Source organism: Ceratotherium simum, chromosome 2 (assembly GCF_057802395.1).
Source record: "Ceratotherium simum simum isolate JZ-2026a chromosome 2, ASM5780239v1, whole genome shotgun sequence".
Classification (NCBI taxonomy): domain Eukaryota; kingdom Metazoa; phylum Chordata; class Mammalia; order Perissodactyla; family Rhinocerotidae; genus Ceratotherium; species Ceratotherium simum.
Genome location: NC_141901.1, coordinates 93,359,081 through 93,373,966, shown reverse-complemented (window position 1 = coordinate 93,373,966; position 14,886 = coordinate 93,359,081). Strand labels below are relative to the sequence as shown.

The 14,886-nt window shown below is 46.4% G+C and overlaps 1 protein-coding gene across 1 annotated transcript; it reads right to left on the bottom strand.

Moving 5' to 3' along the window:
- Positions 1-11,400: 11,400 nt before the first annotated feature.
- Positions 11,401-13,599, bottom strand: DIRAS3 (DIRAS family GTPase 3). Its single transcript, XM_004431481.3, has 2 exons — positions 13,479-13,599; positions 11,401-12,789 (listed from the first exon to the last, which is right to left on the bottom strand). Exon 2 carries the CDS (start codon positions 12,722-12,724, stop codon positions 12,038-12,040), a length of 687 nt encoding a protein of 228 aa, XP_004431538.1. The 5' UTR covers positions 12,725-12,789; positions 13,479-13,599; the 3' UTR covers positions 11,401-12,037.
- Between the last annotated feature and the right edge of the window lie 1,287 nt (positions 13,600-14,886).

Sequence of the window (14,886 nt, the reverse complement as noted above, 5' to 3'; positions counted from 1 at the left end):
TAAAATGTAGTAAAATAATTAGGAATTAGAGTGATGAGTTTTGAGTATTTTGAGTTTGAGTATCTTTGTTTTAAACATAATTAAACACAATTTATTTAATTATGGCTTTCTATAATCTAATTTTTAACAATGGCTGTGTTTAGGAACCAGCTCACAAAATTCCTGAATATTTAACAATTAGCTCTTGTATCTCAGAATTAACTGCTCAGAGTTTGAAAATTTCAGAAGCTCAGGCCCTTCTCCAAAAATACTGACCTGGGGCCGGCCTCGTGGCTTAGCGGTTAAGTGCGCGTGCTCCGCTGCTGGCGGCCCGGCTTCGGATCCTGGGCACGCACTGAAGCACCGATTCTGTGGCCATGCTGAGGCCGCGTCCCACATACAGCAACTAGAAGGATGTGCAGCTATGACATACAACTATCTACTGGGGCTTTGGGGAGAGAAAAAAAAAAAAAAATACTGACCTGAACTCTCCAGGGGGAGCCCAGGCATTTGTTCTTTTACCAAGCTCCTCAGATAGCATCAAGCACAGAGAGTCATTTGTACATTCTTTCCTTCATTCAGGTATTCAACGCACGTTTATTAAGGGCCTGTGTTGTGCGAGACACTGGTTCCAGGTGCCAGGAAGATGATACCGAATAAAACAAACAAAAATCTCTGCTCTTAAGGAGTTGATGTTCAAGTGGAGAAGACAGTGTGTAAACCCGGAAGCAAAAATTATACATTGTACTTGCAGAGAGCAACAACTCTTTGAAGCAAATAAAACAGGGTACAGAGCAGAAACTGATGCAGGTACAGTGAGTGGTGCAAGGTCTGAGGCAAGAGCAAGCGGGTGGCTTGAGGAACAGCGAGAAGGGCAGGGGGCGTGGAGCCGGAGAGAGGTGAGTGAAAGGAGCCAGGATCCTGAGGAGGGCAGGGCTGGGCACGGGGCCCGGGGTTGCAGGGAGGGGCCCAGAGGCTCTGCTCTTCTCTGGAGCGCCCATCCCAGCACTGCACCGGCCCTGACTGCAGACCCAGGGCTCACTCCGCTGGAGTCTAAATGGCCGCCTAATTGTCCACATTCCTGCCAGACTCCTTTAGAGTGGGGGCAAATCTGTTTCCCAGAGCCTGAGGCAGAGTCTCATACATCATACAAACCTCAGAAATGTTTGTGCTAGAGCAAAAATAACAGCAGTAAGTCAGGGCTTGTCTGGCTCAGCTGTGACGGGCACAAATCCCTGGGATGAAAGCGTAAGTGCCAAGAACGCAGGCTTGGGCATCAGAAGGGATTGAGTTTGAGTCTGACTCTTGGACACTTAATTTACTATGGTCCAGTTTCTTCCTCTGTAGGAGCACTGGTATACACTTCGGAGGATAGAACCACATGCAAGCATGGTTTTTGTCCCATGCTTAGCAGAGTGTCCTGGCCATGTACTCTAAAAAGCTCCCTGCCAGTTTTGGTCCTCTCATCCTGTGTTATTTTTCTTCGGAACCCTCATCACTGCCTGAAGTTATGTTATATAAAATTTATGTATTTGTTCATTATCTCTCCTTCTACTCTCCACCTCACTGATATGTATGTTCCATGAGGGCAACGGCTCAATCTGTTGCATTCATCTTTATATCCTCAGCACCTAAAAAAGTCCCCGGTTCCTAGTAGACTCCCAGTAAATATCTGACAGGCAGATGGATGGGGATGGGTGGATGAATGAAGATAGATGGATGGATGGATGGATGGATGGATGGATGGATGGAAGGATGGATGGATATGGATAGATGGATACATGGATAGATGGATAGATGGATAAGGATGGATAGATGGATGGATGGATGGATGGATGGATGGATGGAGAGCCCAATATATGTTGGTTATTATTAATAACTTCATGTTTTTTCAAATACCTCCCTTTGGATTAGGGGTCCCATTGGGTGGCTCACTTGTACTCAAGGACCTAGAACCTGCTTCCTTCTTCCACATGTAGCACCTGCCATGGCCTCCTCAAGCTTCTGGCCTGTCCTCATGTAGCAGTTCCAAGTCCTTTTGGTGACACCATTCTACCCCACCATTGTGGGGAGGGAAGAAGGCTACTTGAGAACTTTTCTTTCTGATTCTGCTAGGAAATTGTTCAGTCTGTTACTAGAATCTGACATCCAGGGAGGTTCTCTGCTTTAGACCTGATGAAGCCAACCACAAAGTGACAAGTTTCCCGACAGTGATGGGGTAACCGCATTTCCAAGCATATATTTAGTTCTTATTGTGATATGCACAGAAAAGTTGGTTGATTATTCTGGCTTAAGAACAAAATCCTAGCTTCAGATTTGTTTGACTGGTGCTCTCCTTTGGGAGAGTGAACTTGTGAAGTAGAACTTGGCTATGGTGGTTAGAAGATCAGGGCCTTTGGAATCAGACAAATCTAGGCTTGAATCCTGGTTCTGCCCCCCTTACTAGCTCCATGCCTTGGGAAGATACTTAACCTTTCTGAACCTCAATTTCCTGTATAAAATGTGATGTCCTTCATTAACATGTATTTATTCAGCACCTTTTAAGTTCCAGGCATTGTGCTGGACTTTAGGAATATACCAGTGATCAAAAGCCACACAAACCTCATGCTCGTAATCTTATACTCTATGGGGTTGGAAAACCATTAAAAAAATAAATGCAAAGGGGATGGACAGGGTGTGATGGGAGCCAACAGTGGAGATATAACCCAATCTGGACAATCAGGGAAGGTCTAGCTGAGGCAGGAAGGGTTTGAGTTAGGCAAAGAGGAGATGTGAGTGAGCGGGCTGCAAGGAAAGAGGAAAATGTTTGGATCTTTTATTGAGCTATAGTTTAGGACTATAGGTGAAGATTTTGTTTTCATAAGAGGTTTGTGAGACTCTTGGATTCAGCCATGCACTTTGGGGACCAGGTGCAAAGTGCACAGGATTCCAGACAAGGCAATTACGCCCATTTCTGCATGAAACCCTGACATTCTGCAGCATTGGGAACAGCATTGTGTGAACTTGACTTTCGACCTCACTGTTGGGAGACTGAGCTGGTCTGGAAGTACATGGCAGATGCCCAGCGGGACTGTAGTTGGTTGGCCAGTTTGTGCATACTTGTAACCCCAGGGGCTCTTGGAAATTCTTGGTGGGAGTGGGGGTGGTGAGTGCTGTATTACCAAGTGAGGGTGAGAAGAGGATCTTTTATATAAAGTGTTTTCTCATGAGTTTGAGACAATAAAAAGGATAACACATGTCTCTAGTACAGTCATAAACAGAAGCAAAAAGTCTAGCAGCTCAACTAGTATTTGATAATGAACTGATCATCTAGAATATGATTATGTTAATACTTCTATATCATCAAAATGAAAGCATTTTACAAATATTCTCATAATATGCATAACAACACTATGAGAGTCTGTTAGTTTTCTACTGCTGTGTAACAAATTTAGCAGCTTAAAATAACATACCCTTTTATTATGTCACAGTTTCTGTGGGTCAGGAGTCCAGGCACATAACTGGGTCCTCTGCTCAGAGTCTCACCAGGCTGCACTCAAGGTGTCAGCTGGTTGCATTCTCGTTTGGAGACTCATCTGGGGAAGAATCTGTTTCTAAAGTCATCCAGGTTGTTGGCAGAATTGATTTCCTTGTATCTGTGTCACTGTGGGCCCCAGGTTTTTGCTGGAGTCTGTCCACAGGTCCTAGAGGCTGTCCACAGTTCCTGGAGGCTGCTCCCAGGCCCTCATTACGTGGGCTTCTCCAACATGACTGCTTACTTCATCGAGCTCACAAGGAGCTGTAGCCCCAGTCTGTCCAGACAGAGTCTTATACAGTGCAACAGAATCACAGGAGTGACATCCCATTACCTTTGTCATATTCTTTGGTAGGAAGCAAGTCACAGTCCTCTCTCTTTGACTCCATTCAAGAGAAGGGGATTCTATAAAACTGTGAACACTACGAGGTGGGGATTTTGGGGGGTCACTTTAGGCATATGCATAACAACACTCTAAGGGAGAGACTATTATTATCCCAATTTTGCAAATGAGGAAACAGAGGCATATGGCCAGGTTCACGTGATTAGTAAGCAGAGAGATTTCAAATTCAGGGGGTCTGGCCCAGAGTCCATGCTCCTGACCACGAGGCTCTGTGACCACACTTCACTGAGGCGAGTCCAGTCTGGATTCCTCCTGTCCATAAACCTCAGCAATTTCTCTACCTGGAATCATTGCCATCTTCCATTTTCAAACAATAATCCTGATAATCTCCCATCAGTGTTACATCTCCAGCTTCAAACACACTTCATAGAGCCCAGTGACATGAGGAGGATGGTTGAATCACCATTTTCCAGATAAAGAGAGTGGGGAATAGAGGGGAGAGACCCCAGCACTACCACGGCCTAGAGGTGGGGCTTGGTCGAGAGCTTCCAGCACCCCCTCCACACCCGAGCGCCATCATGAACACTGCTCAGTAATCACGAAGATGTCACAATATCTCTGAATAGTAAGGAGCCTTCCATATTCCCCAGCCTGAGGTCTCTCACTGGTGGCTGGCAGGCCTGGCATAGGTAGACCCAAATAGAACTTTTTATAAACAACTTGTAATTAGTTGTCAAGATTTAAAAGTTGTTAGATTCCTCATAAAAATCAGAAAAAAAATTTGTAACAATGGGTCCACTCTTCCCAACAGAACTGAGTAGAGGCAGCTCCCTATGGATCGGGCATAATCTTCCCATATACTGTCATTTAGACGCCCTACTTGCCCGCCGTGGACCTTGAGTTTGAGATACTCTCCTTTTAAAGATGAAAAAAAATGCAGTCCACAAAATTTTCCAGAGGCTTCCAGCTACTTAAGAATGGCAGAGCTGATATCGAAGTTATTACCCTAAGGGGTGAGTGCCCCTACCAGCCGGCCAGGAGGCATTTTCACTCAGGTGGGCATTTTTAAGCAACTGTTCCAAACATGTGATGAACTGCCTTATCCTCAAATAGCTCAGACTCGTAGCCCTGCTTAATTCACCTGAAAATTACACTGGGAACAAACACATTTCACAATGTTCAGCTCCAGGTCGCAGAGAAAAACATACTAATAGAGAACTGCAATTACGAGTAATTTCTCTCTGAATCCTTCTTTCTCTCTCACTCTGGATTAATGATGACCGTTGCAAAGAGGCCACAGGAGCTTTCAGAGCAAAGAGAGGGAAGAGGAGGGCACGCATTAACTAGGCAGGCTGGCTACCACCCACGCCTGAGTACAGAGCTGCTGGTAATGGAATTTTTTCGATGTGCTTCTCCTGCAGATATCAGGTGAACATCTCTCCGAGCATCCAGAAGCGGTGGGTGTTGGGTAGAACACATTTGCATCAGCCATGGAGTAAACAGCCAGGAGAGGCAGAGAGGGAAGGAAGCAGCAATCCAGCTAACTAAGCGGCTGAGGACTGGCCATGTGCCAGGCATTGTGCACAGTGCCTTCACAGGTGTAATTTTATTTCATTTGCACACCTCACACGGCTGTGAGTGGCAAAAAAGCAAAGAGGGAAAGACAGAGGATTGAACCCACGTCTTTTGACTCTGGGTTCATCTTGGTGACGACGGGCGGATCTGGGGGTATGCTACCTCCAGTGGTCTCAGCGAGTGACCTTGGCTCTCATCAACTGCTCTGGGCTTCATCCGTTCCTGGTCTGCTAAACGCCGTACACTAGATGCACAACACACGTATGGCTCTTTTCTTTCAATGAGACCGTGTGGTTCCTCACCGCGGTTACTTTAACACTGAATAAAATTGAAAGAGCACTGGAGTTGGTGTCAGAAATTTGAATTCTAGTCCCCACTCTCCCTTTCCTGCTGAGACTCATAAAGAAATTACGTGGGTTTCTTTCTATAATCAGAAAAATAATACGTGCACATGGTAGTCTCATTCAAACTGTATTAAAGGTTATAAAATGAAAAGTGGGTCTTCTCTCCCCACTAAACTTCCCTTCCTCTCCTCAGAGCTGATGCCTATTAGCAGTTACTTGAATCTCCTTCCAGAAGAGTCTTCTGTTATACATATACTACCACACACGTACATCCACACACTCCTAACCCTCAAATGGGAGCGAATTTAAACTAAATCTTGGAGATATTGTGTGTTGGCCCATATCACCTCATTATTTTAATATAGCAGAGCCCATATTGATAGTCATTTAGATAATTTCCAGTCTTTTGTTAATAATAGCAATAGCTAATATTGATGGATTGCTTATAATGTACCAGGCACTATTCTAAGTAGTTTATGTGTATTAACTCATTTACTAGAACTTTCCTGGGGAGACGCCATTAATATCACCCCCATCTTACATTTGAGGAAAATGATGCCCAGAGAACTTCAGTACTTGCCCCACAGACACACAGTAAGTGGCAGAGATGAGAGTCTGCCCAGGGAGACTGGACAATGCTGTAACACACATCTTTATCCACCTAGTTTTGTGCACATTTGTCAGAATATCTGGCAAATGATGGCTAAGAAAAGCAGCAGTCTAATCAACTTGCAGTTTTGAAAGATCCATATGACAGCACGTGGGGAATGGCCCCATCTTATAGTACCTGTCCCACTCTGCTGTGCATTTTTATTTTCTTTCCTGTCTCCCTCGTTAGATCACTAGCTTCTTCAAGGCGAGGATTCTGTCCTGTGGGGCCTGGCACAGGGCCAGCATATTGCCGACTCTTAATAACCTTTGTGAATAATTACTGAAAAACAGGGAAGCCTTCCATGGGAGTGCTTTTTGGTATTTCGGCTGGGTTTTAAAGGGTGAATAAAATTTTGATAGACAGAAAATGGAAGAAAAATACCTTGTGTGAAGAAACAGCACAGGGTTGACCACATAGGAAGTTTGGGGGGACAGCAAATTGTCCAGGCTGGTTGGGGACAGGTGCAAGGTGTGATATGCTCACAGAGGAGGCTGGAAGGGAAATGTGGAGCCAGAACATGGGGGATTCTAACGCTGTTCTGAGTTTTCGAGATCTTTTCTAGGCCACATCCATTAACCTGGAGGACTAAACAGAGGAGAACCTGAGAACACACCCACAATCCCGGTGTCAAATAGTTAAATTTATTGAATCTCAGTTTACAAAACTGTATTTACCTCCACACCAGGTTTCTTTCCTCCACTTTTTCACTTCTCACTGTCAAACAGATGGCAGGTCTGTCAGTATCACTAGCCTGGAAAAATATCATATCAGTGCAAAGGGCATATTTTCAGTTTTTACTTATTTTAATCCTCACCAACTCCCTAAATTCACTGTCTGACGTATTTATTTTTCCAAGCTCTGGGCCTGTGGGCCCAGGTTTACAGATGTAGCTTATAGGTGTACTATTCAAATTCATTTATATGCAAACATACCTCTCAGTGGATTTTGTTACGTTTCTGATAATCTTGAATTTCGTGAAGTTACTTAAACATCTGACAAAACATATTGCTTTAAATACATGCTAACATTTTTCGACGCTTGACTGTTGATGCTAACCAATGTAGGTAATCAAAATCAAACTAGAAATAGTTCCAACAGCTACTCTTAATATAGATCAGCACTGCCCAATAGGTATATAATGAGAGCCACAAAGATGAGCCACAAATGTAATCTACAATTTTCTGGTAGCACATTTAAAAAAATAAAAAACACCAAATTAATTTAAACAATATATTTCATTTAACGCACTATATCTAAAATATTATCACTTCAACATGTAATAAATATAAAAAATGAGGTATTCTACATTCATTCTTTTCCCAGTAAGTCCAGAGGGTATTTTACTTGCAAGACATCTCACCTTGAACTAGCCACATTTCCGTGCAGACTCGCACACGGTTGGAGGCTACGATGTCGGATAGTCCAAAAACAGAAGCTACAGCTTCCAGCTCCTTTCAACACTGTTGGCTCAAAGAATGGTTAGGATGGTTTATGTCCTCCCTGCCCCCATCCAAGCAGTAATAATGTAAACTTTCTGTCTCATTTATGACTTTTGTGGGGAGAGCCCTAAGAGGCGGTCTCGTCTCAAACTTGAGTATTACGTAAGGTCAAGGAGGCTGAGCCCCGTGGTGGAGTGGGGGTGGAGAGAACCAGCGCGCCATTCAGTCTCATTGCCGACAGGTGCAGAGGAGGCCCCGCTCCCTGATAAGCATCTGCTGACAACTCTAGAAGGGGACTGAGAGCCTTAGCCTCCTGCTCAGCCCACCGCCATCACCCCGCCAGCGGGGAGGGGCTGGGGGGAGCCTACCGCTCTGGGATAGAAAATCAGCACCCTGCTCTGCCCGTCGTCCAGCACCAGGAGGGCCATCAGAACGCTGCCATCTGCGGATATAGTGGGGTGGAAGACCAGGATAGAGTGGGGTGGAAGACCAGGGTAGCGTGGGGTGGAAGACCAGCTCCCTTTGCGGGGAGGAAGAGGAGCAGGGGTTTTGCTGTTGGTGTTTACCTGGAGTAGGGTGCGTTTTGCCCAAAAGATTTTGTCATTAAATCACCGTTTTCCTGGTCCTTTGAGGGAAGGTGCTTTTTTGGCACTTTTTTTGTCTGTGCCTGTTGGCAGTTCTAACCTGGAGGCCTCTGCAGTGTCCTGTCCAGGATGGATGGGAGACAATAAGGAAGCTCAGGGAAATCGCCATCACGTCATCCCTCGCATCCCGAGGTTCCAGGCAGCCCACTTCTTTCCACCTCTAGGGATTTCCTTTGCTCACTCGTTGTGTCGTGTCCAGGGTTATTTTAGTTGTAAAGGAGGAGGACCTAGGAGGAAGGGGCTACTCTGGCTTGGCTGGAACCACAGATCTCCTAACTGCTAAATCTCAGCAACACTTTCGAATCCTCATATTATTCTATTTTTTAAAACTGTTTGCTATGCTAGAGTACATGCTTTTCCTTGAAGCTCATTTTCCCTTCAACATTTATTACTGCACATTATGAATTTCCTCCTGTCTTTTGGTCACTTCTAAGTGTCCTTCACAGTTTCCTCTGGGTCAGTAGCTTTCTAAGTGCTTGTGTTCCTCAGAATTCTGTCCTAAATCCTTTTACCTTGCCTCTGGTTTTCTCCCTCCACAGCCTTGCCACCAGCTACAGGCGGCCCTCGGTATCCACGAACGCAGAACCTGAAGATACAAAGAAGGGTTGACTAAGGGACTTGAGCATGCGCAGATTTTGTTATCTGCCGGGGTCCTGGAACCAATCCCCCACTGATATCAAGGGACGACTGTATATGCTGAAAACTACAAAGCATTGTCTCCAGTCCTTAATCCCAGACTAGTTCCTATTGGAAACCTCCACATAGCTGTCCTAACAACTTTTATCCAAAATGTGACTTATCCTCACGTGCTTGTGCAAATAGATGTTCTCCCAAATTGGCTCTTCTTTCTGCCTTTCTGAACTTAGTTAATGACCCCATAACCTACCCAGGAATCCCAGTCAGAAACGTGGCATTCACGTTGGTTTCATCACCAAGCTCTGGCCTTTCTCCCTACAAAGTAGATCTCAAATCCATCCCTTTGTCTCCATTCTCTCTGGCAATGCCTAGAGCATTTACTCAAAATCTCATTCCTGAACTATTCTAATAGTTTTTAAATTTTTTTACCTGCCTCTTTCCAGTGCCTCTTCCAAAGAGGCTCGAGAGTGATTTTTTTTTAAATGCAAATTTGATCAATGCTGCTTCAATTCTTTAGTAATCCCCCATTACCTCTAAAGAATGAATTCTACACTCTTAACATTTCAGGCTCCTCTTCCACCATTTGCTCCATCCATTTCTGGAAACCTGCTGTGACCTCTGACCTCTGTCCACACTGCTCTGTCTGCCTGCACTGTGGTCTTCTCCTTCCCGCACCCACACCCACTCCACCTAAACTGACTCCTGCCAGGACTGAAAGATTCCCGCCACGTGATCTCTTCGGAGAAAAGCTTTCCAGCTCCTGGTGTCAAGTGCCTCTCTCTCCTGTTTCTAAACGACCCCACAAGTGTTGTAATTGTTGATTTGCTTCTTTGCCTCCCATCTGGATTCTGAGGAGGCTCTGAGGAAGCTTCCTTTTCCACATCTGTATAATACAAATAGAGAGCAGAAAAGTCATCTCATTTGTCTTTTGACAGGTCATCTTAAGAAGGAAGTGCACCACGGTGGTTCAGAGCACCACCTCTGGAATAGGACACCCAGCTTCAAATATTGGCCCTGCCAGTTATTGGTTTTGTGACCTTTGTCAGTGTCCCCATCTGCAAAATGGGCATAACAGTATCCACTGGATTGTTGTGAGGATTAAAATAATATAATGTAGAACGTTGGCGTATAGATAGATCATATAAATGTTTGGTCTAATGTGATATAGAAACATGGGCATGTAAATAGACTATATAAATATTTGCTATGACAAAATATTTTTTACTAAGCATTACTTGCAACATTAAAAACACATCCTCCCCTTTCTAAAGGGTAGTATTTGCCACTTAGTAATCCCTTTGCTCAGCTACAATGAGCAACAATGAATACAATACATTTTTCAAGGAGAATTCTCCCGGAAAATAGCCAAGATAGAGTTTTTTCTTTTAGAAATAGAATTACTTCATTAGGGACTTTAGCAAAGAACTATTTTTTTTTAAGAATATATAAAAAGCGATATGGCAGAACCACTTAGGTATTTTCCAGTGGTTGAGAATAATTGCTTTGAAAGTGAGTGGGGAAAATCTTAAATAACTGACTATTTAAAAGGAGCCACTGAATAGATTTTCTAAGCTCAAAACTCTGTACTACTATGAAATAGATGTTTATGAATTGTTCTCAACAGTCTGCTTCTTCCCTAAGAATCAAGCTATAAGAAATCATTTTAAAAATACATATGAATTGTTCAATAAATATTTGTTCAATAATAAATATTTTATGAAAAAAATCACCAGATTAAAAGCCTCCCCTTCCTCCCCAATTAAATAAACACTCAAAAGCAAGGACATGTATAGAGATGTATTCCTCACTCAAGAATTATGTTCAAATATAAAATTAATCCTTTTAAAAACTCCCTTAAGAAGGAATTGCTCAAATTTCAAATCCCACCCATTTCTCCCCTTACCTCCCATCACCCTCCCTACTCCCTATACCCAGTATTTCTTGAGGGGAGACTTTTGAGGCAGCCAAAGGCTGAGGTTTGCTTTGCGCCAGCTACCTCCAAGACAGCAACAGAGCGAGCATCCTCTTCAAAGACGCCTGGAGTTCCTCAGATGTCAGTCCCGGAAAGTTTACAGAGGCAAACCAGCTCTACACTGCAGGGATCCCTTAATCCCACCCCCCGTTGGCTAATTGCAAGAGGGCAGGGGCTTCCATGTGTGAAATCTTAGAAACCTTTGCCAGATGTGATTGAAATTGTAATGTAATGGGTAATTTTTTTATTGTCCAGTGAAAAAGAAATTATTACAGCTGATTCCATGCAGGAAAAGCTTTATTAAGTCATAGAACAGTTACACTTTTTTAAAAATGCTATGCGCAATACCCAAACATTTTTTAATGACTTAGGAAACAAGTGGCACATCTTTAGTAAGCAAGTTCCACTTTCACAATTTTCTCTGCCCCCACCCTCAAGGCTCAGCTATAGAATATTCATTTATTTATCTTGTTTAGTATATCTGTCTCACAGTCATCTGTCAAAGCTTTTGTTGCAAAAACACATTTCTTAACAGTTAAATACACATTGAAAAGATATGATTAAACATTTACAGGACTTGAAATGTTTAAAAATAATACACGGTAAGAGGATTACAAGAACGGGAGTGGCATCTTTCAATTCATTTTGGTATTTCATTCTCTTTTCCGAACATTCATCTCTCAAGTCTGTCCAAGTATTATTCTTAAATTCATCCAGCTCCTTTTTCTCCTCCTCCTGCAATGGCAATGTTTTAATAACTTGAATTCTGTTGCCTGGGAAAAAGAAAAGTTAACTTACAAAGGACATCTATTGACGTCTAGTTGTTACAACCCAAACCACAGCACAACAGTCAGTCATGTACAGGTGATGCGTTACACTGGGGCGGCGGCATGCTTTGCGGGCGCTGTAGGAGAAGGCCGGGCTCCTGAGGCCCGGGGCTCACATGATGTTGCACTTGCCAAGCAGCTTCTCCGCGGCCTTCGGCAGATGGGATTTCTTCTGGGAAGGCTGGAGGCAGGTGGCGGGCTTCTTTTCGTGGTTCAGTAGCATGTGGAACAGCTCCTGCACGTTGACACCCGTCTTGGCAGAGGTCTCCATGAAGGCGCAATTCCACTCCAACGCGCGAGCAGCGCCATCCCTCGCGGTCAGCTCCCGGCGGCTCTCATCGCATTTGTTGCCGACCAGCACGATAGGGTACTTGTGGAAGCTGTTGCCTTTGATCTCGCGGATCAGCTCATAGAACGGCTTCAGCTCCTCCAGGGTTTGCTTCTTGGTGACTGAGTAGACCAGGATGAAGGCGTGGCCCCTGGCAATGGCGAGGCGCTGCAGGCCGGGATAGCGCTGGCCGCCAGTGGTGTCGGTGATGTGCAGCGCGCCCTTGCTGTGGTTGCAGCCCAGCGCCTGGCGGTAGGTATCTTCGATGGTTGGCAGATAGGCATCTCGAAAGTTGCCGCGCACCCACCTCTGCACCAGCGCGCTCTTGCCCACGCCGGCGGGGCCGAGCACCACCACGCGGTAATCTTTGCCCCTCGGGTGCGGCACGAAGGCGCGGATGACAAGCAGGGTGGGCAGAGGCCGCAGCCTCTTTATCAGCCGCTCCTTAAAGACGAAGCAGGAGTTGCCCATGGTCAGGAATTGGCGGAGAGGCGCCTGCAAAACTTCTCTGGCACTTAGCCAGCAGTCAGGGAGGCCTGGGGAGGAAGAAAGGGAGAGTGAGATGGAGGCTCTAACCTGCAACCTTCTCAGAGGTCTGCCCCGCCAGATGCTCCCAGGGATGCTGCGGAGGGTCTCAACTCGCTCCCCAGCCGCACCGCCTCCTCTGAAGCAGAGCCCGCTCACTGCCCAGCCCAGGCACCCACGACAGGCCGGGCGCGCGCGGAGGAGGGGAGGACACTCAGTATCTCTTCCGAGGACACCTGACCGTGACCTTCCCGGCGGCGTCATACCCATTTTCTTTCACCCCACACAACTCCACTCTCTAGCTACAGAATGAGAGGCTGTAATAATGGACAGCTCTCCAACCCTTACACACACATCCGAGCGATGTTCCCAAACCTTTCCCCCCTAATAAGCGTTACTTTCTCTCCCCTCAAGTTAAAAATTAACGTCTCCGACACGATCCGTCACCGCGGTCGAGGGTTGGACGCCGCGGAGACCACAATCCAGGTGCGACCACGGGTCAGCGAGGGCGCCCAGGGAACCCACCGGGTCAGAGTGCTGAGTTCGTGGCACCAATAGAGACCCCCCCATTACCCGCAGCGACTGTGCCCGGGATGTCCAGGACACCGCGCACGCCGGTTCCCACCCCGCAGCGGTACAGGCTGATTCGCCCGCCACACCTCGCACTCGAGTGCCCGAAAAAGGTGGAACACGGTTTTACCTCCCTCCGCGGCGGGCACCAGGGGTGCTGGCGGCGAACCCGCTCCTGGCCGGGGCGCCAGGGGCGGCAGCCGATCGCGCAGTTGGCGCAGCGGCCGGAGCGCAGCCGGGCACAACCGCGCGCTCGGAGGCTCCGGGAGAAATGCCCCAGCTGCTGGGGGGGACTGCAGCGCCAGGGCGCGCGGGCGGGGGCGCGGGCTGCAGACTCCGCTTGCGCGGTACACGGAGTGAGGGACCAGGTCGTGCCAGGCAGGCGAGCCCAGGCGCGCCCCCCCGCGGTCTGCCTGGCGTCTGGCACTCGGGAGTGGCTGTCCCCGCAGCCCAGCGCGGGAGAGGGCCTGCGTTCACAGGCAGGCCCTGGTCCACGCAGGTGGGTATGCCAACAAGATCTGCGCGTTTAGTTCTGTGCAGGCCATCTCTCAGCTACGGCAGGCCTCACCGCTTCTATGCCCTTTGACCCCTAAGGGGTTAGCCCTTCCTGAGCCTCATTTTAGTGCCTTCACCTCAGCGCAGAATGGGCAGTTAGAATCCTGGCCACCACGGGCGCTGGGCACTTCACCATGTCACATTCACTTCACTCAGGAAACATTTGTCCACTACAAAAGCCAGTGTTTGTCCATCCGAGGAAAAGTCCAACTAATACGCGACTTCAGAATTCTCGGGAGGATTTCCCATGGCTTACACAGGTTCTACGTACATAAGAGAAATGCAACTTAAAACACAATGAGATAGTGCTACAGCCCTATCAGAATAGCTAAAGTAAAAATATAGTGACGGGGCCGTCCTGGCGGCGTAGCGGTTGCGTCGGCGCGGTCAGCTTCTGGCGGCCGGGGGTTTGGCTCCTGGCCCTGACATGCGCATGGCAGGCATCTGACATAAAGGAGAGGAAGATGGGCACGGATGTTAGCCCAGGGCCAATCTTCCTCAGCAAAAAGAGGATTGGCAACAGGTGTTAGCTCAGGGCTAATCTTCCTCACACACATAAAAAATAGTGATAACACTAAAAGCTGATGAGGATGCAGGGATACCAGCTCACCCACACACTGCCCGTGGGCATGTAAAATGGTACAGCCACTCTGGAAGGCATTTTGGCAGTTTGTTATAAAACTAAACCTACAACTCAGCAATCACACTCCTAGGTATTTATCCTGGAGAAATGAAAACTTATGTTCACACGAAATGCACACAACTTTATGTGTGAATTTTGTACACAAATATTTACAGCAGCTTAATTCATAGTAGCCAAACGCTGAAAACAATCTAGCTGTGCTTTAGCGGGTGAATCATGGCTAAACTATGGCACATCGACATCCTGGAACACTAGTCAAAGAAAAAGAATTATTGATACACACAACAGTTTAGATGAATCTCAAGAGAATTATGGTGAGTGAAAAAAGCTAATCACAAAA